The following is a 14979-nucleotide window of genomic DNA, read 5'->3' on the forward strand; positions in this document are numbered from 1 at the left end:
AGCAGGTGGAGAGCCAGGACCGGAGAGGTCAAAGGTCACTGCAAGGTCAAACCGGGGTCAGACCGGGTCACTACCGGCCCCCATTGGAGCTGACTCAGCCAGCCAACCGCCTCGCTCACGCTCCGTCCACACCTCGGTCTTCAGAAGGCTGAAAACGGGCGTCCTCCTGCCGTGAAACGCTAAAGATGCATTTATGTGCCCCTCAGAGGTTCCAGGTTCAGTCGCAGGTTGATGACCTTTCTTTTAAGCCGTTTGTTTTTTCACAAGCAAAAAGTGGAAGAAACAAAAACCAAAAAAAAAATGTAATTCTCACTCCATTTTAGTATAAGCTACCAGTTTGTGGGGAAGAAAATCTGCCTGCATGTCGTCTTGCTTTGGCCAGACGAGCCAATGGCACATCCCAGTCAGAGTTCATGATGCAACTGTTGTTATACTCAAGAAGAAATGCTTTCTCCAAGTTTTCTGATATATTTATCCAATATGGAATATTGTTCGCATGATTCCCAGATGTAAACCTGCTCCCACATGAATGCAGTTTTCCAACAATTAAGAATCCAAAAATCCAGAAGTTTTGTAGGAGAATCTGCTCCGGGTCTCTGCTGTCTCAGGTCAGTTTTCAACTGTCTGATTGGTCAGATGGATCCAAAGTCTGCATAGGGGAAAAATGTTGTGTATGATTGGCTCATCTGAGAAGTCCAGATGTCAAAACTGCAGGTTTTGGTCTGTCGGGAGCCATGCTTGAATTTGTCTCAGTGTTTCCTCTTCGGCTGAGGTTCCCTGCGAGAAAGCAGAAATTAAAGAGTTAGCGCAACCAGAATTTCACAGCTAATTTGGTCTTTGAGTCATCTTTCCTCCCTCGTTTTAGAACTCACTGTCCTGTTTTTATGTAATGAATTAATTTAATGCATCATCAAATACAAGAAAATTCTTTTCCCATATATTCACAGTACTCCTTAAGTAATTCAAATCACCTTGTAGATATATTTGGGTAAAAAAATAAAATAAAATTACTTCTCTATATAAAAATCTCATGTATGAAAAAAACACTCAAAACTAATAACCATCACAATTTCAAGACTAAAATCACAAGACGTGGTAAATTTAACAGGGAATAAAAGGTTGTCATATCAAAATATTTTGATGTCGTGGCCGCGCAGGAGCTGTGTGTGGCTAATTCTGAGCAGATACTGCAACATCAAAGCTCTCTGATGTTATATAATTACTCAGAGCAGTCCGAGCTGACCTAATTCCATTGGATAGGACAGATTCAGCATATCAGAGTGTTTCTGATTGAGCTGGTACACAGACAGATAGTGGTGGAGACGACTTTTACCAGGGTCACTAAGAACACACCCACTCGATGAAAGCAAACATCAGAGTCTGCACACATTCACAGAGCAAGAAAAATAAATAAATAAAAAGGTGTCTGTGTGGAGAAATCAACAAATGCATAGTGACACAGTGACATATATATACACAGGCAATGAGAATTTTGAGCATATACACACACACACACACACACACACACACACACACCATGGCCACCTCCACTACAGATAAAGCAGCTTATAAAACCGAGCAGCAATGCATCAATATGCAGCTCAACTAGCAGCTTGCTCTTCTGTTACAAAACACCCAAATATATGAAAGAAAAAAAAAAAAAAGATAAACTGAAACCATGCATACATGAGGACTGCCCTGTCTGTCTGCAAACACACTGCAAGAGATATGTGTCAGACAGACACACATGTACACACGTATTTACACTCGCAGTCACAGGCTGCAGCATGTAAGAATAAAAACACACTCACCTTGATCGCCTCAAGATCAATGGCAAAGATGGGCTGGACCTTCGTCTTGCTTTCACTTGTCTCCTTCCCTTTTTCTCTTCCCCGCTCCCTCCGTCTCTCTGCAGACTAGCAGTGTGTCACCACAGCGAGAGAGAGAGGAGAAAAAAAACAAAAAAACAAAAAAAAAAAAACACTTGGCGTCTTCATGAATATCCACGGCTTCACCAGCTTCCCTCCCAGTTTCTCTCCTCTCCCTCTCCCCCCTGCCACAGTGGTCTCCCCCAGCCACCCCCCCCCACCTCCTCCTCCCTCCTCCTCCCTCCCCCCACCACCACCACCACCACCACCACAACCTCCATGGAGAAACCCATCTCCCCTCCCCTCTCCTCCCCTCCCTTCCCCTCCCTCACAGACGCACAGTGCGTCCATTAATCTCATACAACAGCCTCCGCTCCTCCTCTCCCCATCGGTACCCCTGCCTTTTTTTTTTTTTTTCTCTCTCTCTCTCTCCTCTTATTAGCAGCCACACACCGATTCTCTGCTTCAACAGTCACAGGCGTCATTTCTCTCCATCATTCACACCCACACACATAGCGGATTTTTATTGTAGCGCACCACTCATTCTAAATAACCACAGTAATGATTCCTCTCTCCAGTTAGTCACCCTCCTTTTTTTTCTCCTCCCATTTCTATTGACTGTGTCCTTTTACAGTCATTCAAGGACATACAGAACAATTATCCATCAGGAGCAACATGTTTGTTTTTTTATTTTTTATTTTGGACTCTCAAATGTGCACACGGACACTCACCTTCCCAAAGCTGGAAAGCAAACACCCACAAGCTCTACTTTTTGTGTTTAACCTACACTTAGTGAATTTAGTCCATTCATAACAAACAAGACAGTTAGGCTGCAACTACAAATTATTTTCATTATAAATTAATCAGTCAGCCATTTTCTCAATTATGCAATTAATCATTTGGGCTATAAAACGTCAGAAAATAGTGAAAAATGTCAAAGATAAAGTGTTCAAATTGCTTTTTTTTTGTCTGACCAAGATTCCCAAACCCACATATATTGAGTTTATTATAATGTAAGATAAATAAAGGCGGCAAATCCTCACATTTGAGGCTGAAAGCAGAGAATGTCTGACATATTTCCTTGAAAAAAATGACTTAAAACGATTAATCAATTGTCAACATAGTTGCGATTAATTTTTAAACGACTAATTGTCTCAGCTCTACGAGACAGACACTGTGATAGTACAGTAAAATATCAGTACAACGACCTCTGATGATCACAGCTGACGTTCAAGATCTAAACCTGTGCTGACTTTTTTTTCCCCGTTCAACGCTTTTTCATAATTAGTATGACGTTCACCCGTCAAAAGAGGAGCGGATTGTTGCAATTACAGCTGCACAGACGACATACAAATACACTCACAAAAGGCAGTTCTGCATGAAGCTGTGTTTCTATTCTGTTTCTCTCCCCCCATCGGCTTTTATAGGCATTTATCTAGATTTGATTTATGCCCCGGGCCTGCGCTGATTGTTTTCTATTTACAAAGTGACTGCACAAAGAAGCTTTGCCTCAAAAAAAAATCCTGCACAGACCACTAAATCAAACCCACCAATTAATTATGAAGGAGAAAGAGGGAGAACGAGAGAGAGAGAGAGAGAGAGAGAGAGAGAGAGCGACCCAGCAATTAATTATGCAAGTAAGTGAGAGAGACGAATGGCAGAAAATAAGTCAGGATTCACTGCAACAAGCGGAAAAAGTTAATAAATAAAGCATAAACCGCGTGTGAATGAAAATTACGCCTGTTTTATTGTACAATATCTACAACACAAGTTTAAAACAATGACACACCTACAATGGTAAACAGAATAAAAGCTGTCGCTATTGTGGTTTTAAGTTGTACAAACCACAAACAAGTACACACAGGAGCCATTGCACAGTCACATTACAGCAGCTACGATGAAACTATCATACTTGGACTTACAGCCTGTCAAACAGACTCTCATCAGACTATAAAACACCCGGTTATGCAAAGTTAAGTCTGGTTCTGTTAGACATACCGACACTCTGACAGGTTTGCTCTGAGACGCCTGGAGTTTCTACGTTGCCAAGGATACACCATCATAACCACGATAGGAAATACTTTAAGACTTTCAAGTGTTTGTGATTTACAAAATAGCACCGAATAGCAGCCACAACTGTAATTTGTGTCCATGATTGTCTAAAATGAGTCCACTGCACTGCACATAAACAAAGATTCATTTTGACTGTTAAGCACAAATCGTTAGGGATGCTCCGATCAAGTTAAGGCCAGCTGATATCGGCTGATATTGATTACAGATTACTCACTTGGTGGTCTTTAAATCCATCAATCACAAACATGATAGGTGCAGCAAATCATGATAGATCTGTGTTCACCACACAAGCTTCTTTTTTTTCTTTCTGGTCTCTGCTTCACACAACTATACACACAAACAGACACAAGATGGCGTTGTTGACCAAGGTGGAACAAAAGGAAGCTATTCATTTACAGGAGGTTCCTCCTTGTCCGTTTCACTATCTTCCTCATCCTCGTCATTGTTTTCCTCTTCGTCATCGCCCTCTCCTAAGTCAGGGACCCAAAGTCCAGAGTCAATGCACCTCTTCATGTGGTACTTTCCCTCCTGTAGAGAGAAATTTTCAAGGAACAGAGTGAATTAATGAACAAATATACATTTTGGGGGGCATTTTGTGCAAATCCAAGACACTGTCTGGCCTTCATTAGGTTACTTTTTCGATGAAATCCTTATCTTGGAGCCTTATTTCACCTTCACACACACTCACCTCAGGGTCCATTTTGTCAATGACGTAGTGGAGCAACTGAATGTTCTTCTCATCAAAGCTCTTCTGCATTTCCTATGAAACAAAAACTGTTTTGAGTATCCTACTACGTAGTGAGCCAAGTCCTGCCTGCTGGTATCTTGAAACTGAATCTGAGTGAGCTATGAAGAGAAAAAAATTTGTTTGTTATGCTAAAAATATCATCATATGAGCACTTTAACATGCACCGTGGACACCGGTGTCAATAATTTCTCATATTTTTCAGGACTAAATTTAAAATATATTATGCTTGGACTTAATTTTACTACATTGCCATTTTCCATGTCACTGAATAGAAACGTTGTTCAAGCTTATATTTAAGCTTATGGGAAGTAGATGATGCTATTTACCTTGCAGAGAGAGAGAGAGTTCACGCCTGACTGGTGGAGTCCATTCTGCTGATCTGAGCATTGACTTCTCTGATTATCCAAGTGTCAACACAGTTTATATCAACGAATTGCGCAAACGCTGACTTCAAAAATCTAACAAACAGTGGTTCTGATATCTGTGAAAAAATGCAGTCTGTCACACCAAATGCACGACTGTACAAAGATATTTTTAGGTCATGTTAGGTCATTTTAGGTCAATAGGTCATGTTAGGACATTTTAACAGGATCTGAATGTTATGTGGAGGAACATTTTCTCAACAGATTAAAAAGAAAAATAAAGCAAATGCATTCACAATTCTTCTGCTTGGTGTAAACATGCATTTCAACATGCACACAATTGAACTGTAAATCAGAGGTATTCAAATTTGGGGCGGGCCTCCCCCAGTGGGCTCCAAACAGTGTCAGGGGAGGGTCAGTAAACGGAAGTGACAAAGTATTACAATAGTTATCAAAAGATCACACAGAAGTGCCTGGAAGTGTGTGATTTGGTTAATGAGATAGTTCCGATATGCGGTAGTTTGGGGGAATTTTACTGTTTTTTCCCACTTTCCCAGAGTTAGAAACAAATAAATGCCTTCAGACAGACGTGTTTTATGTATTCGGTGTAGTCTGAGGTATGAAGTATTGTCTATGGGATCAAATAACATAATCATGATCCCAGGGAAATCCAGGGGCTTTTTCCAAGCTTTGTCTGAGGGGAGGCCCAGAGTCTCAGACTTTGAAAGCCCCTGCTATAAATAAAGTCAACATTGTGCGTTGTTTCTGATACTCATGAATGTTAAAAATTAACTTGCGGGTGGCTGATCCTCGCTTTTATGGGTTGACCTGTAGTATCGACCTTCCTTGTAGCTTCAGCCAGAAAAGCAAAACAAACGGGTCTATTTGATGTGGTGTGTAAACTAAATGAAATGGGAGGCACTCTCACAGGCCAGCTATTTCCTCTCATTGACTCATGGGATGTTGTGAAGGCCAACACACAGTTTTTTAGTTGCATTGTAAGGCTTTCTCATGTATTTTGCTGACATAATCCATAGTGAACATCCTAGTTTACAGTGGCCATGGAAACATCTTATTTTTTTAAACATGATGTTAAGCACTAGGCTAAAAAGAGGTTTAGTCTGCTACAGACTTTGTTGGATCTTACCACTCAGGAATCATTGATTGGGCTGTATATTTTAAGATACTTAATTTAATTAGTTTTATAATAGTGCAGTTGTCTGACAACTTTGATAACATCTGTATGTTTTGCAGCTGTACTGAAACACATAACAAGTGATCGTAGAGAAAAGTTCATGTGGGCAAATAGTGGGTTTCTTATCTGTCAAAACAAAGCTGAATTACATCTTCTGTGTTTTTGTCTGACCAAGGTGAGCCTTTATACTCCAATGATTTCACCTGTTATTTAGACTAATTTCGTAAAATATGATAAAATGGCATTGGTTTGTAAATCAAATTGATATTACGACAAAATTGACAAGTACAGTACACAGTCGCCCTGATAAACCCTTTATTGTAAAGGAATAAGTTGTCAAACTGGTAATATAACATTGTCTGGCTCTGGACAAATATTACATTGTTCACAAATAGTCTACAATAAATGTGTAGTGTTAGTGTCTCCTTGTTTCAGATATCTAAAAAAATCTATCCACTGCCATCTATTATTGTTACCCCTTGCTCTTCCTTTTATCCTTTGCCAGTTTGTTCCACCATAATTCCCATTTAACAAATGTTAAATGGGAATTTTTGCTTCACATGTAAACAAACAACAGCTGACAACTTTAACTGTGCATGCGTGTATGGTTTACCTTTGGCAGTGATTCGTAGACCTCTACAGGGTCTAAACCACCCGGGCCCAGTCTCTTCTGCTTTTCCTCCTCCTCCAGCTCCTTCATAGCGTTCTCCATACGAGCCTCTGCACAGGTACGGACACGCTCCTTCAGCGACTCCAGCTCATGGTCGAACGCATCTTGGTATGGCTTGTCTGCAGTCTGACACGGACATAAAAACAATGAAATGGCACAAACACAAATAACTTCCTCATGGAACTCAACTACACAGACAAAGATACATGAGAACACATTTAACTACTGACCTTGATCCTGGAGAAGAATTGTCTGAAGCATCCTCGTGGATCGACCTTCAGCGTCTGAGCCAAATCTAAGATGAACTGCATGACGATGGCCTGGTGGGCCACCTGCTCCATCAGTGCATGTTTCTACAACAGGGAATGTACGAGGCTTTACCTTACTGAATTCGTTTTTTTTAACTCTTTTTTTAATCCAAAATATGTACACCCGTTACTTATGGCGAGTGGCGACAAATGTGCACAAACACACGGCACTCACCTCATCTATCTCCAAGTCGATACAGATGACAACAAGACAATTAGCCGTCTCGTCACACACCAGATGTGGGTTGTCCGACAGATACTTCTGACTGTCGTCCCAACGCCGCATCATACCTGGTACATACGCAAGCAAAAACAGCCTTAAAGTGAAATTCTAAAGGTTGTGTTTTCAATACAAGAAGTCAAGCATGCTTTGTGTTCAACCTCATGAGAAAACGGTTGCTGAGTGACCAACAAAAAATGTGCTTGTTTCCTGTTTTGCAAAGAGGCATTTAGGAAATTAGGAATTTATGTGTCATATTAGAAACAATACAAGGGTGGAGAAAGAAGTAGATGGAAACCATTCCTTCCATGGGTTGAATATTTCTAAAGAGGAATTCTGCAGATAAGGGTCCATTTACATATCTGGGGTACAGCTCAGCCTTCCAAAAGAGAGATATAATTGTGGGACGTTTTGGATGATTCATGGGTGAAACACTGAGCACCTCAGCTCCGGACCCTGAACTGACCTCTTTGCTAAGTGAGTGTTTGGCAAAGTGTTGGTTTTAAAGAGATTAAATAGACCTCCTGAGAATCCATTTCTGACTAATAATTGAATTATGGCCTGAACTAAAAGCGTAAATGACCTTTGGAGTCATTTTAACCAGGAAAAAGGAGAAGATAACAACAACACATGGACCACTTTCTCTCATCTTAACAGACCAAGAGTCATAAACCCTGACTCACCCTGGAGCCTCCCTGCAAATCTGAGCCAAACCTAAATTTCACATAACTTAAATGTCTAAACATGTCATTTGTCATGTAAACAGACAAAGAACTTTGATAGTTGTGTGATTGTTAAGGAGAAATTAACTTTAGATTTTATTACAATATCTACTATGTGAGACATCTCTAGTGACAAGAGTTAAATTTCCTGATGTTAAGAGTTAATGAATGATTGGTAACTATGCAACTGTGTTTTAAAATCACCTGTGTGCTTAACTTTTGATCAATCAACCTCATAGACGATCATATTTTATTACAGTTGTGTTGAAAGAGTGAATTTCCTGAAGTAATAGGATTGTAAAGATGTTTGAAGAATTTCAGGTTGAAGTTTTCTTGTATTATTAAAAAATAGTCATATTGAATGTTTTTATATTATAAAGTAAGAGATCGAATTTATATTTGAATATGTTTCTGAGTGTTTAATCTAGTCACACAGTCATCGCTTTACCTTAATATCATTTCACTATAATAGTAAAACTTTTATTTCAGTGTAAACGGTTTGAGAAAGTTGAACCCATTAAGGTTGGACGTCTAGACATGAAGGTTAATGTTTGATATGTTATGTTATGAAATGAATGTTTACTGCTCATCTGTTTTCCTGAATGGTTTTACAATATATGATACAAGGTGACATGAAATTTTCAGACCTTGTGACTCTGAAATGTGAATTTTTTTACACACTTCAGAGTAATTTTCCACTGTAAGAAAAGTGATTTGCCATCTTAAGTAGAAGTCAACCACCTCTTAAAAGTCCCTAAAAAAAAGAAATGAAATATTCATCAATAATTTGGCGTGAAAACGTTAAAATACACCCAAGACTCTGCCTACCTTGTTCAAAATTACAAAAATAACCTCAGAGGAATCTTTCTCCACAAAACTCATGAGCTACGACACTTCTTATTAAGATGTCTCTTTTCTTTGTTTTTCTTTTGACTAAGTATATGCATATTTTAATTTTGTTGATACAAGTTTAGTTTGTTTTTGTTTGTTTTCCGTTAAAGATTTGAGTGTATTGAGATTAAACTTTATTCAGCATACTTAAATCAAACTAAGATAACAAGAAGTCAACTAACACCTGAATTTTCTACTTAAACGCCGCCTGAAACTGGAACTCGGCCGGCTTGCTGACCACAGTCATCCCGACTGGGAGTTACACACAGAGGGACTCTTTTCAGAGCAGCCTGAAACAGCTTGAATCCTCTCCACCAGTGGTTCAACACCACTGCACCACAAAGACTCAACCCGGTCCAAACTGGGCCTGCCACACCAAACTGTAACCTCAGCTACGGTTTAATCCACAACAACGCCGGACCTGCTGAGACGACATCTGAGCAGCGACGAAATCAACAGTAAGGCATAACGTGGCTTTGTTGTTAAGGGTTGATGTCGAATGACGCAAAAATTAAAAAGATTGTTTCTTTAGAGAAGTTGAATTAGCTTTCCTTCAGCATCCCCCGTTGCAATGCGTTGCCTTGAGTCACACGCTTCGAGCCAGTCTTTCCAGATAATTTTCTTTAGTATTTTATTCTTATCATCATTTAAAGGCCTAATTATTCTTTTTACTTCTTATCTTATCTTCTTTATCATGTAACCTGATGACATTAAGCTATTAGTAAATTTCTACAAACAAAGGTTACTTTATGGGACAAGAATTTATGGTTATGAGACTGATCCACTGATTAAACTGAATAGGGTTTGTTGCTTCCTCCTGGCACTAACAAATTCTAACCAGAAAGGGAGGTGATGCCTAGATGAGGTTATGTTTTATATTAATAAAAGTGTTCTGTTACAACATACTGTACAATGTCTTCTGTGGCACTAAAGAAGCTTTGCTAAATCTTAGTATTGCGCTTCCAACGCCATCAAAGTGCAGGACTGTTTAAAATTTTAAATATATCCCTTTGAAAACATCAACATACATCACAACTAATTTGCAACTATCCCTCCATATATATAGTCATACACACCATCAGTAGGTTTTTTTTTTTAAATCAACAGTAAACATTACCCCAACAGAAGACACCATAAGCCACTGTAATAAATAACAAATCACCACCACTAGGTTAAACCATTTGAATCCTTAAGTTCCCACAATTTTACACATATTCTTGTATATAGTGTGTATATTCTGTATATAGTGGACTCAAAGTAAAAAAGTAGAGTACAATCTATGCACACTAACGAAGAGCTAACTACCATCATACATTAAACACAGACAAAAATGAATTTGAATAACAGGAACTGCCTGAATAGCATCCAAATTAAATTTTTTTTTTTTCAATTTTGCCATTTGACCCAATCAGCAGAATTTTCTATATGATGAGTCAGGAATCGTAAATGAATGAAATATTTTGGCGCACGGCCCATGAGATGTTTGATGTCCTTGAAAATCTTGGGACATTGATTAATATATATAGCTGTTTGTTTATTTTTTTGTCTACACAATAACACACTGAATGTCTATGTGGTTATTAATCTGAAAGAAAGGGAGGAAAAGTATACCAAAGTGTTTGATTTCCTTTGCGTACTTTTCCACAAAGGCTTTATGCTTCTCCACCTTTTCCTCTTCCGTTTCTTCCTTTGTTACAGGCTTAATGTTGACAACACTCTAAAAAACAAGATAAAGAAAACAAATAAATCAGGATACTGACAGAGACTTAAGTACCACTAAATCTAGGATGTCCTGTGACCCTGATGCCATGTTTTACCTTACTGAAACCTTCTTTGCTGATCGTGTCAACATTCCAGGGCAGTTTCTTTTCTTCTCGCCGATGTTCCTCCATCATCTTCTCAAACGACTTTAGATCCTTCTTCAGTTTTCTCACCTCGGCCTGAATTTCCCTCAGCTCAGCCTCTTTCTCCGCATCCTCCTCACTTCCTTCTTCCAGTTCTCGAAGTCGTCCCTGGGCTTCCTCTAAGAGCCTCTTGCATTCTGCAAAGTTATCTTCCAGATCTTCCCCTCTCTGCTGAAACTCAGCCATTTTCTCCAGCCGGCTCTGTTAATGGAAAGCCAGAGTGGGGAAGAGTAAAGAGATACATGAAAAAAAAAAAAAAAAAAAAAAAAAAGACAGGGCTGGTTGGAGTTAAAGATTGGAATGATCAACAAATGAAACACAGAGGAGAGGATGAATGCTAAATGGCATCAGGTGGGGAGAAGATACTCAAAAAAGGAATGAGAGGGGAAAATAGAATAAAAACACTCAACAAATGTGTGCATAACGGATACACAAAGAAATACTGACAAAATGAAACCATCTGCACATGAAAGAGAACTAATCGCCTAAAACAACATTTTGCAATCTGAGGACTATTTCGTTTTTTTAAAGAACAATAATAAATGTGGTAGAAAGATCTCAAATATCACATGGATGGAAACTATTATGCATGTTTTTGAGCCATGAAATACATTGAGATAACCAATCAGAATTCACAAACTGAAATTATGTTGAACCTCATGCTCCAGTGAACCAACCAATAACATTTCAGTTATTGGTATTATTTTGACTTTCCCATAAGTCTGCCTGCTTTGATTCTCTACAAATATGAGATTTCAGAAACACGGCAATTAAAACAAAATTAACACTAAGACGGCCATGCTAACAGCTCTGTGAGGCTGTACTTGAGCTAAATGCTCACATCAACACGCTAACATGCTCACAATGATAATGCTAGCATGTTAATGCTTAGCAGGTATAATGTTTACTATGTTCACTGTGTTGGTTTAACGTGTTAGCAAGCAAACATTTGGCTAATTAACACTAAACACAAAGTCAGGAGGTTGAAGTTATTACCATTCATCCTCTGGGGACCATGAATGTATGACAAAAGTTCGTAACAATCAGTTTGGTAGTTGCTGAGATATTTCAGTTTGGACCATAAACCGACCAACATCATCACCTCTACAGTCATGAAATGTCGCTAGCACGGCCAAAAAGGAACCACAGAGAGATAGTAGAGACTACAAGTCACTCTAGACCTTTCACTTAACAAGTCATGTGACAGCTAGGCACCAGCTAAGCTCATTAGTTACACAGAAAACAAGCCACACAAACTGAGCTTGACCGATGAAGATAGCAACCACACTAGTTTGTGATTTATTCATCTAATTTTCAAGCCTCATGACTTCACCTCTAAAGTTACCTTAAAGGACAGGTTCAAAATTTTTAAAGTCTGTCTTGAAACAATAGCCAGGTGTCCAAATGAATATTGAAACAGTTTTTTTTCTTGCTATAATCATTCCTCATGTTCATATTAGCCATCAAATTTCTTCTTTGTGTCTCCTCTGACAGTGTTTCCCTGTTGAGCTACAGTGGATGTATAGTAACAAAAAGAGACTTTGGCACTAAAAAGACTGTAAGGTAGAAAGATATCTGCTTGATTTGACTCATTTGGATGGCTGAAGCTTCATATTAGCTTCAGGTAAACTTTTAAATAAATTTAATAGCACAGAAGGAGGACTGTGGATTTCGGCCCCCATCACTCACATTGTAAGTACCTCATGAAGGCATCTTCTAATGGTGGAAAGTAACTAAATACATTTACTCAAGCAGTGTACTTAGGTAAAATTTTGAGGTACTTGTACTTTACTTAAGTATTTTCGTTTTATGCTACTTTTTACTTCCACTCCACTACATTTAAGAGGCAAATATTGTACTCTGCTACATTTATTTGATAGCTTTAGAGATTAAACCAGTGGTTTCCAACCTTTTTGGCTTTTGATGTCTTAGTGCGGCTATCAGCAGAGGGATAAGGGAAATCAGCTTCCTGATATTGTTTGAAGTATAACACATTGTTGAGGATGTAACCAGTGGTTTTTTGGCTTTGACATCTTACAAAAAGCAGTGTGTAGTCGGGGTCACATTTCAGATGTCTATGAGTTATGAACAGCTCCACCAAATAGTGATTTTTCCCTCCAAACTTCTCACATGCTTTCATTTCAATAAATGTTCAAATAATCCAATATTTCACCAAAAATCAAAGATTGGAGAAAAAGTCCACAAACTGAAAACAGATTTGTGTATCAGAACTTTTCTTTTTCTTCTTTCCTCTCCCATTAATCATGTAACAACCCATCAGATTTGTCTGGTGACCCTTTGGAGGGGCCTGACCCCTTGGTTAGGAACTACTGGACTAAACTATCTAACTGTATACAAAGTATTGAAACTAGCTCCACCTCCAGCAGCTACAACAGTAACATGCTGCTCCAACACTGATGATTCAGTATTAATAATCTAATGATGTCATATATAATAATACATCAGTCAGAGGGACAAAACCACTACTTTTACTGAAATACTTTAACTACATTGTCCTGCTAATACTTCTGTACTTTTACTTAAGTAGGATTTTTCATGCAGGACCTTAACTTGTAATGGAGTATTTTACATCCATGCATTGGTACTTTAACTTAAGTAAAAGATCTGAGTACTTCTTCCACCACTGGGATCTTCTAAGGGTCAGTATGAACAGGAGGAATGATGATGGCAAGAAAAACCTGTTTTAATGTTCATTTGGGCTCCTGACTGTTGTTTTAAGACAAACTTTAAGCAAAACTGTGAAGCCGTCCTTTTACATAAATGTAGAGGATTACAATATTTCAGTCTGAAATATGGTGAAGGAGGGGTGTATAGTAAGTTGGCAGAAACTCACAGGGACATGTACCCGTCCTTTAAGCTAGTGTCACCAAATCTGACGGGTGACAGATTTCTGTGTAACACCTGTCGGTCAACCTCTCTGGTTGCTGATCCACAGTCGGCTCTACTGGTAAAACTAACCAGGTAAAAGACTCCAAACTTCACAGCTACAACAAGTTTCATGGCTGACCCGGTGTCTCATTCTGAACAGGCTCGGAGTGTCGACGAACGGACTTGTCATATCTTCATCGTCCGACACATAGATGTGATCCCAGGCGCTGTAGTCGATGCCCGCTCCGGTGCTCATCTTCCAGCTCTTTCTCCCTCCGCTCTCCTTCTGTCCTCGGACTTTCAGTTTTTAGTTAGTAAAAAAAAAAAGAAGCTACAGGGCTGTTCGGCTGCAGTACTAAACCGACACGGTGTCCGTACACAAGACATAAGTCGATAGTTTCCAAATCCTCTTAGCGAAGATCAGAAGCAACAAGCCGTTTAGACAAATCTCATTCCCAACGGCTGCTCCGCGCGCGTCATCAAAAAGCGCGGGTCGCTCATTTGTTTTGTTTTGTTTTGTTTACACTGTTGGCTCATCATGTTCACGCTCTCCTTAAAATGAACAAATAGAGGGTTTTAAAACAGTATTTGTAATATTTATGTTGAATGGTTTGGGTCTGATAAATCTGTAGAATGTGAACATTTAGGATATAACTTTATCGCTTTAATGGATGACAAAAGTGCAGAGGAGCGAAGTAACTGAGTATATTTACTCACGTACTGTACTTAAGTACAATTTTGAGGTGCTTGTACTTGAATATTTCCATTTATTGCTACTTTATACTTCCACTCCACTACATTTCAGAGGGAAATATTGTACTTTCTACTCCACTACATTTATTTGACAGCTTTAGTTACATTTCAGATGAAGATTTGACACAATGGATAATATATAAAAGCTTTTAAAATACAACACGTTGTTGAGGATGAAACCAGTGGTTTCCAACCTTTTTGACTTTGACATATTACAAAAAGTAGTGTGTAGCCAGGGTCACATTTCAGATGTTTATGAGTTAACGGCTCCCTCTAAACTTCTCACATGGTTTCGTTTCAATAAATGTTCAAACGATCCAATATTTCACCAGAAATCAAAGATCAGAGAAGGCCACAAACTGAAAACAGATTTGTG

General features: G+C 38.9%; 2 protein-coding genes across 14 annotated transcripts in view; both read right to left on the minus strand.

The window, feature by feature from the left end:
* Positions 1-14979, minus strand: part of LOC121906138 (hemicentin-1-like) — a 196539-nt gene that overhangs the window by 174856 nt on the left and 6704 nt on the right. The gene's annotated exons all lie outside the window — the stretch shown is intronic.
* On the minus strand, positions 688-14313 carry cdc37 (cell division cycle 37 homolog (S. cerevisiae)). Of its 5 annotated transcripts, none has more exons than XM_042424956.1 (8): positions 13990-14296; positions 10875-11162; positions 10669-10774; positions 7400-7515; positions 7147-7269; positions 6860-7042; positions 1812-1916; positions 688-777 (listed from the first exon to the last, which is right to left on the minus strand). In XM_042424956.1, exons 1-8 carry the CDS (start codon positions 14104-14106, stop codon positions 703-705), a joined length of 1113 nt encoding a protein of 370 aa, XP_042280890.1. In that variant the 5' UTR covers positions 14107-14296; the 3' UTR covers positions 688-702. The 5 variants fall into 5 exon arrangements, with proteins under 5 accessions (XP_042280890.1, XP_042280884.1, XP_042280874.1 ...); XM_042424940.1 differs by lacking the exons at positions 688-777; positions 1812-1916 and adding exons at positions 3593-4469; positions 4630-4701 and having other exon boundaries at positions 13990-14313; XM_042424965.1 differs by lacking the exons at positions 688-777; positions 1812-1916 and adding exons at positions 3593-4469; positions 4630-4701 and having other exon boundaries at positions 13941-14081.

The sequence above is a fragment of the Thunnus maccoyii genome, chromosome 2 (genome assembly GCF_910596095.1).
Source record: "Thunnus maccoyii chromosome 2, fThuMac1.1, whole genome shotgun sequence".
Lineage (NCBI taxonomy): Eukaryota > Metazoa > Chordata > Actinopteri > Scombriformes > Scombridae > Thunnus > Thunnus maccoyii.

Coding starts and splice junctions, on each gene's coding strand:
- cdc37 (XM_042424940.1), bottom strand. CDS start 14,106: ATGAGCACCGGAGCGGGCATCGACTACAGCGCCTGGGATCACATCTAT. Junction 7,270..7,399: donor TCGACTTGGAGATAGATGAG/GTGAGTGCCGTG, acceptor TCCCTGTTGTAG/AAACATGCACTGATGGAGCA. Junction 7,043..7,146: donor AATTCTTCTCCAGGATCAAG/GTCAGTAGTTAA, acceptor TGTCCGTGTCAG/ACTGCAGACAAGCCATACCA.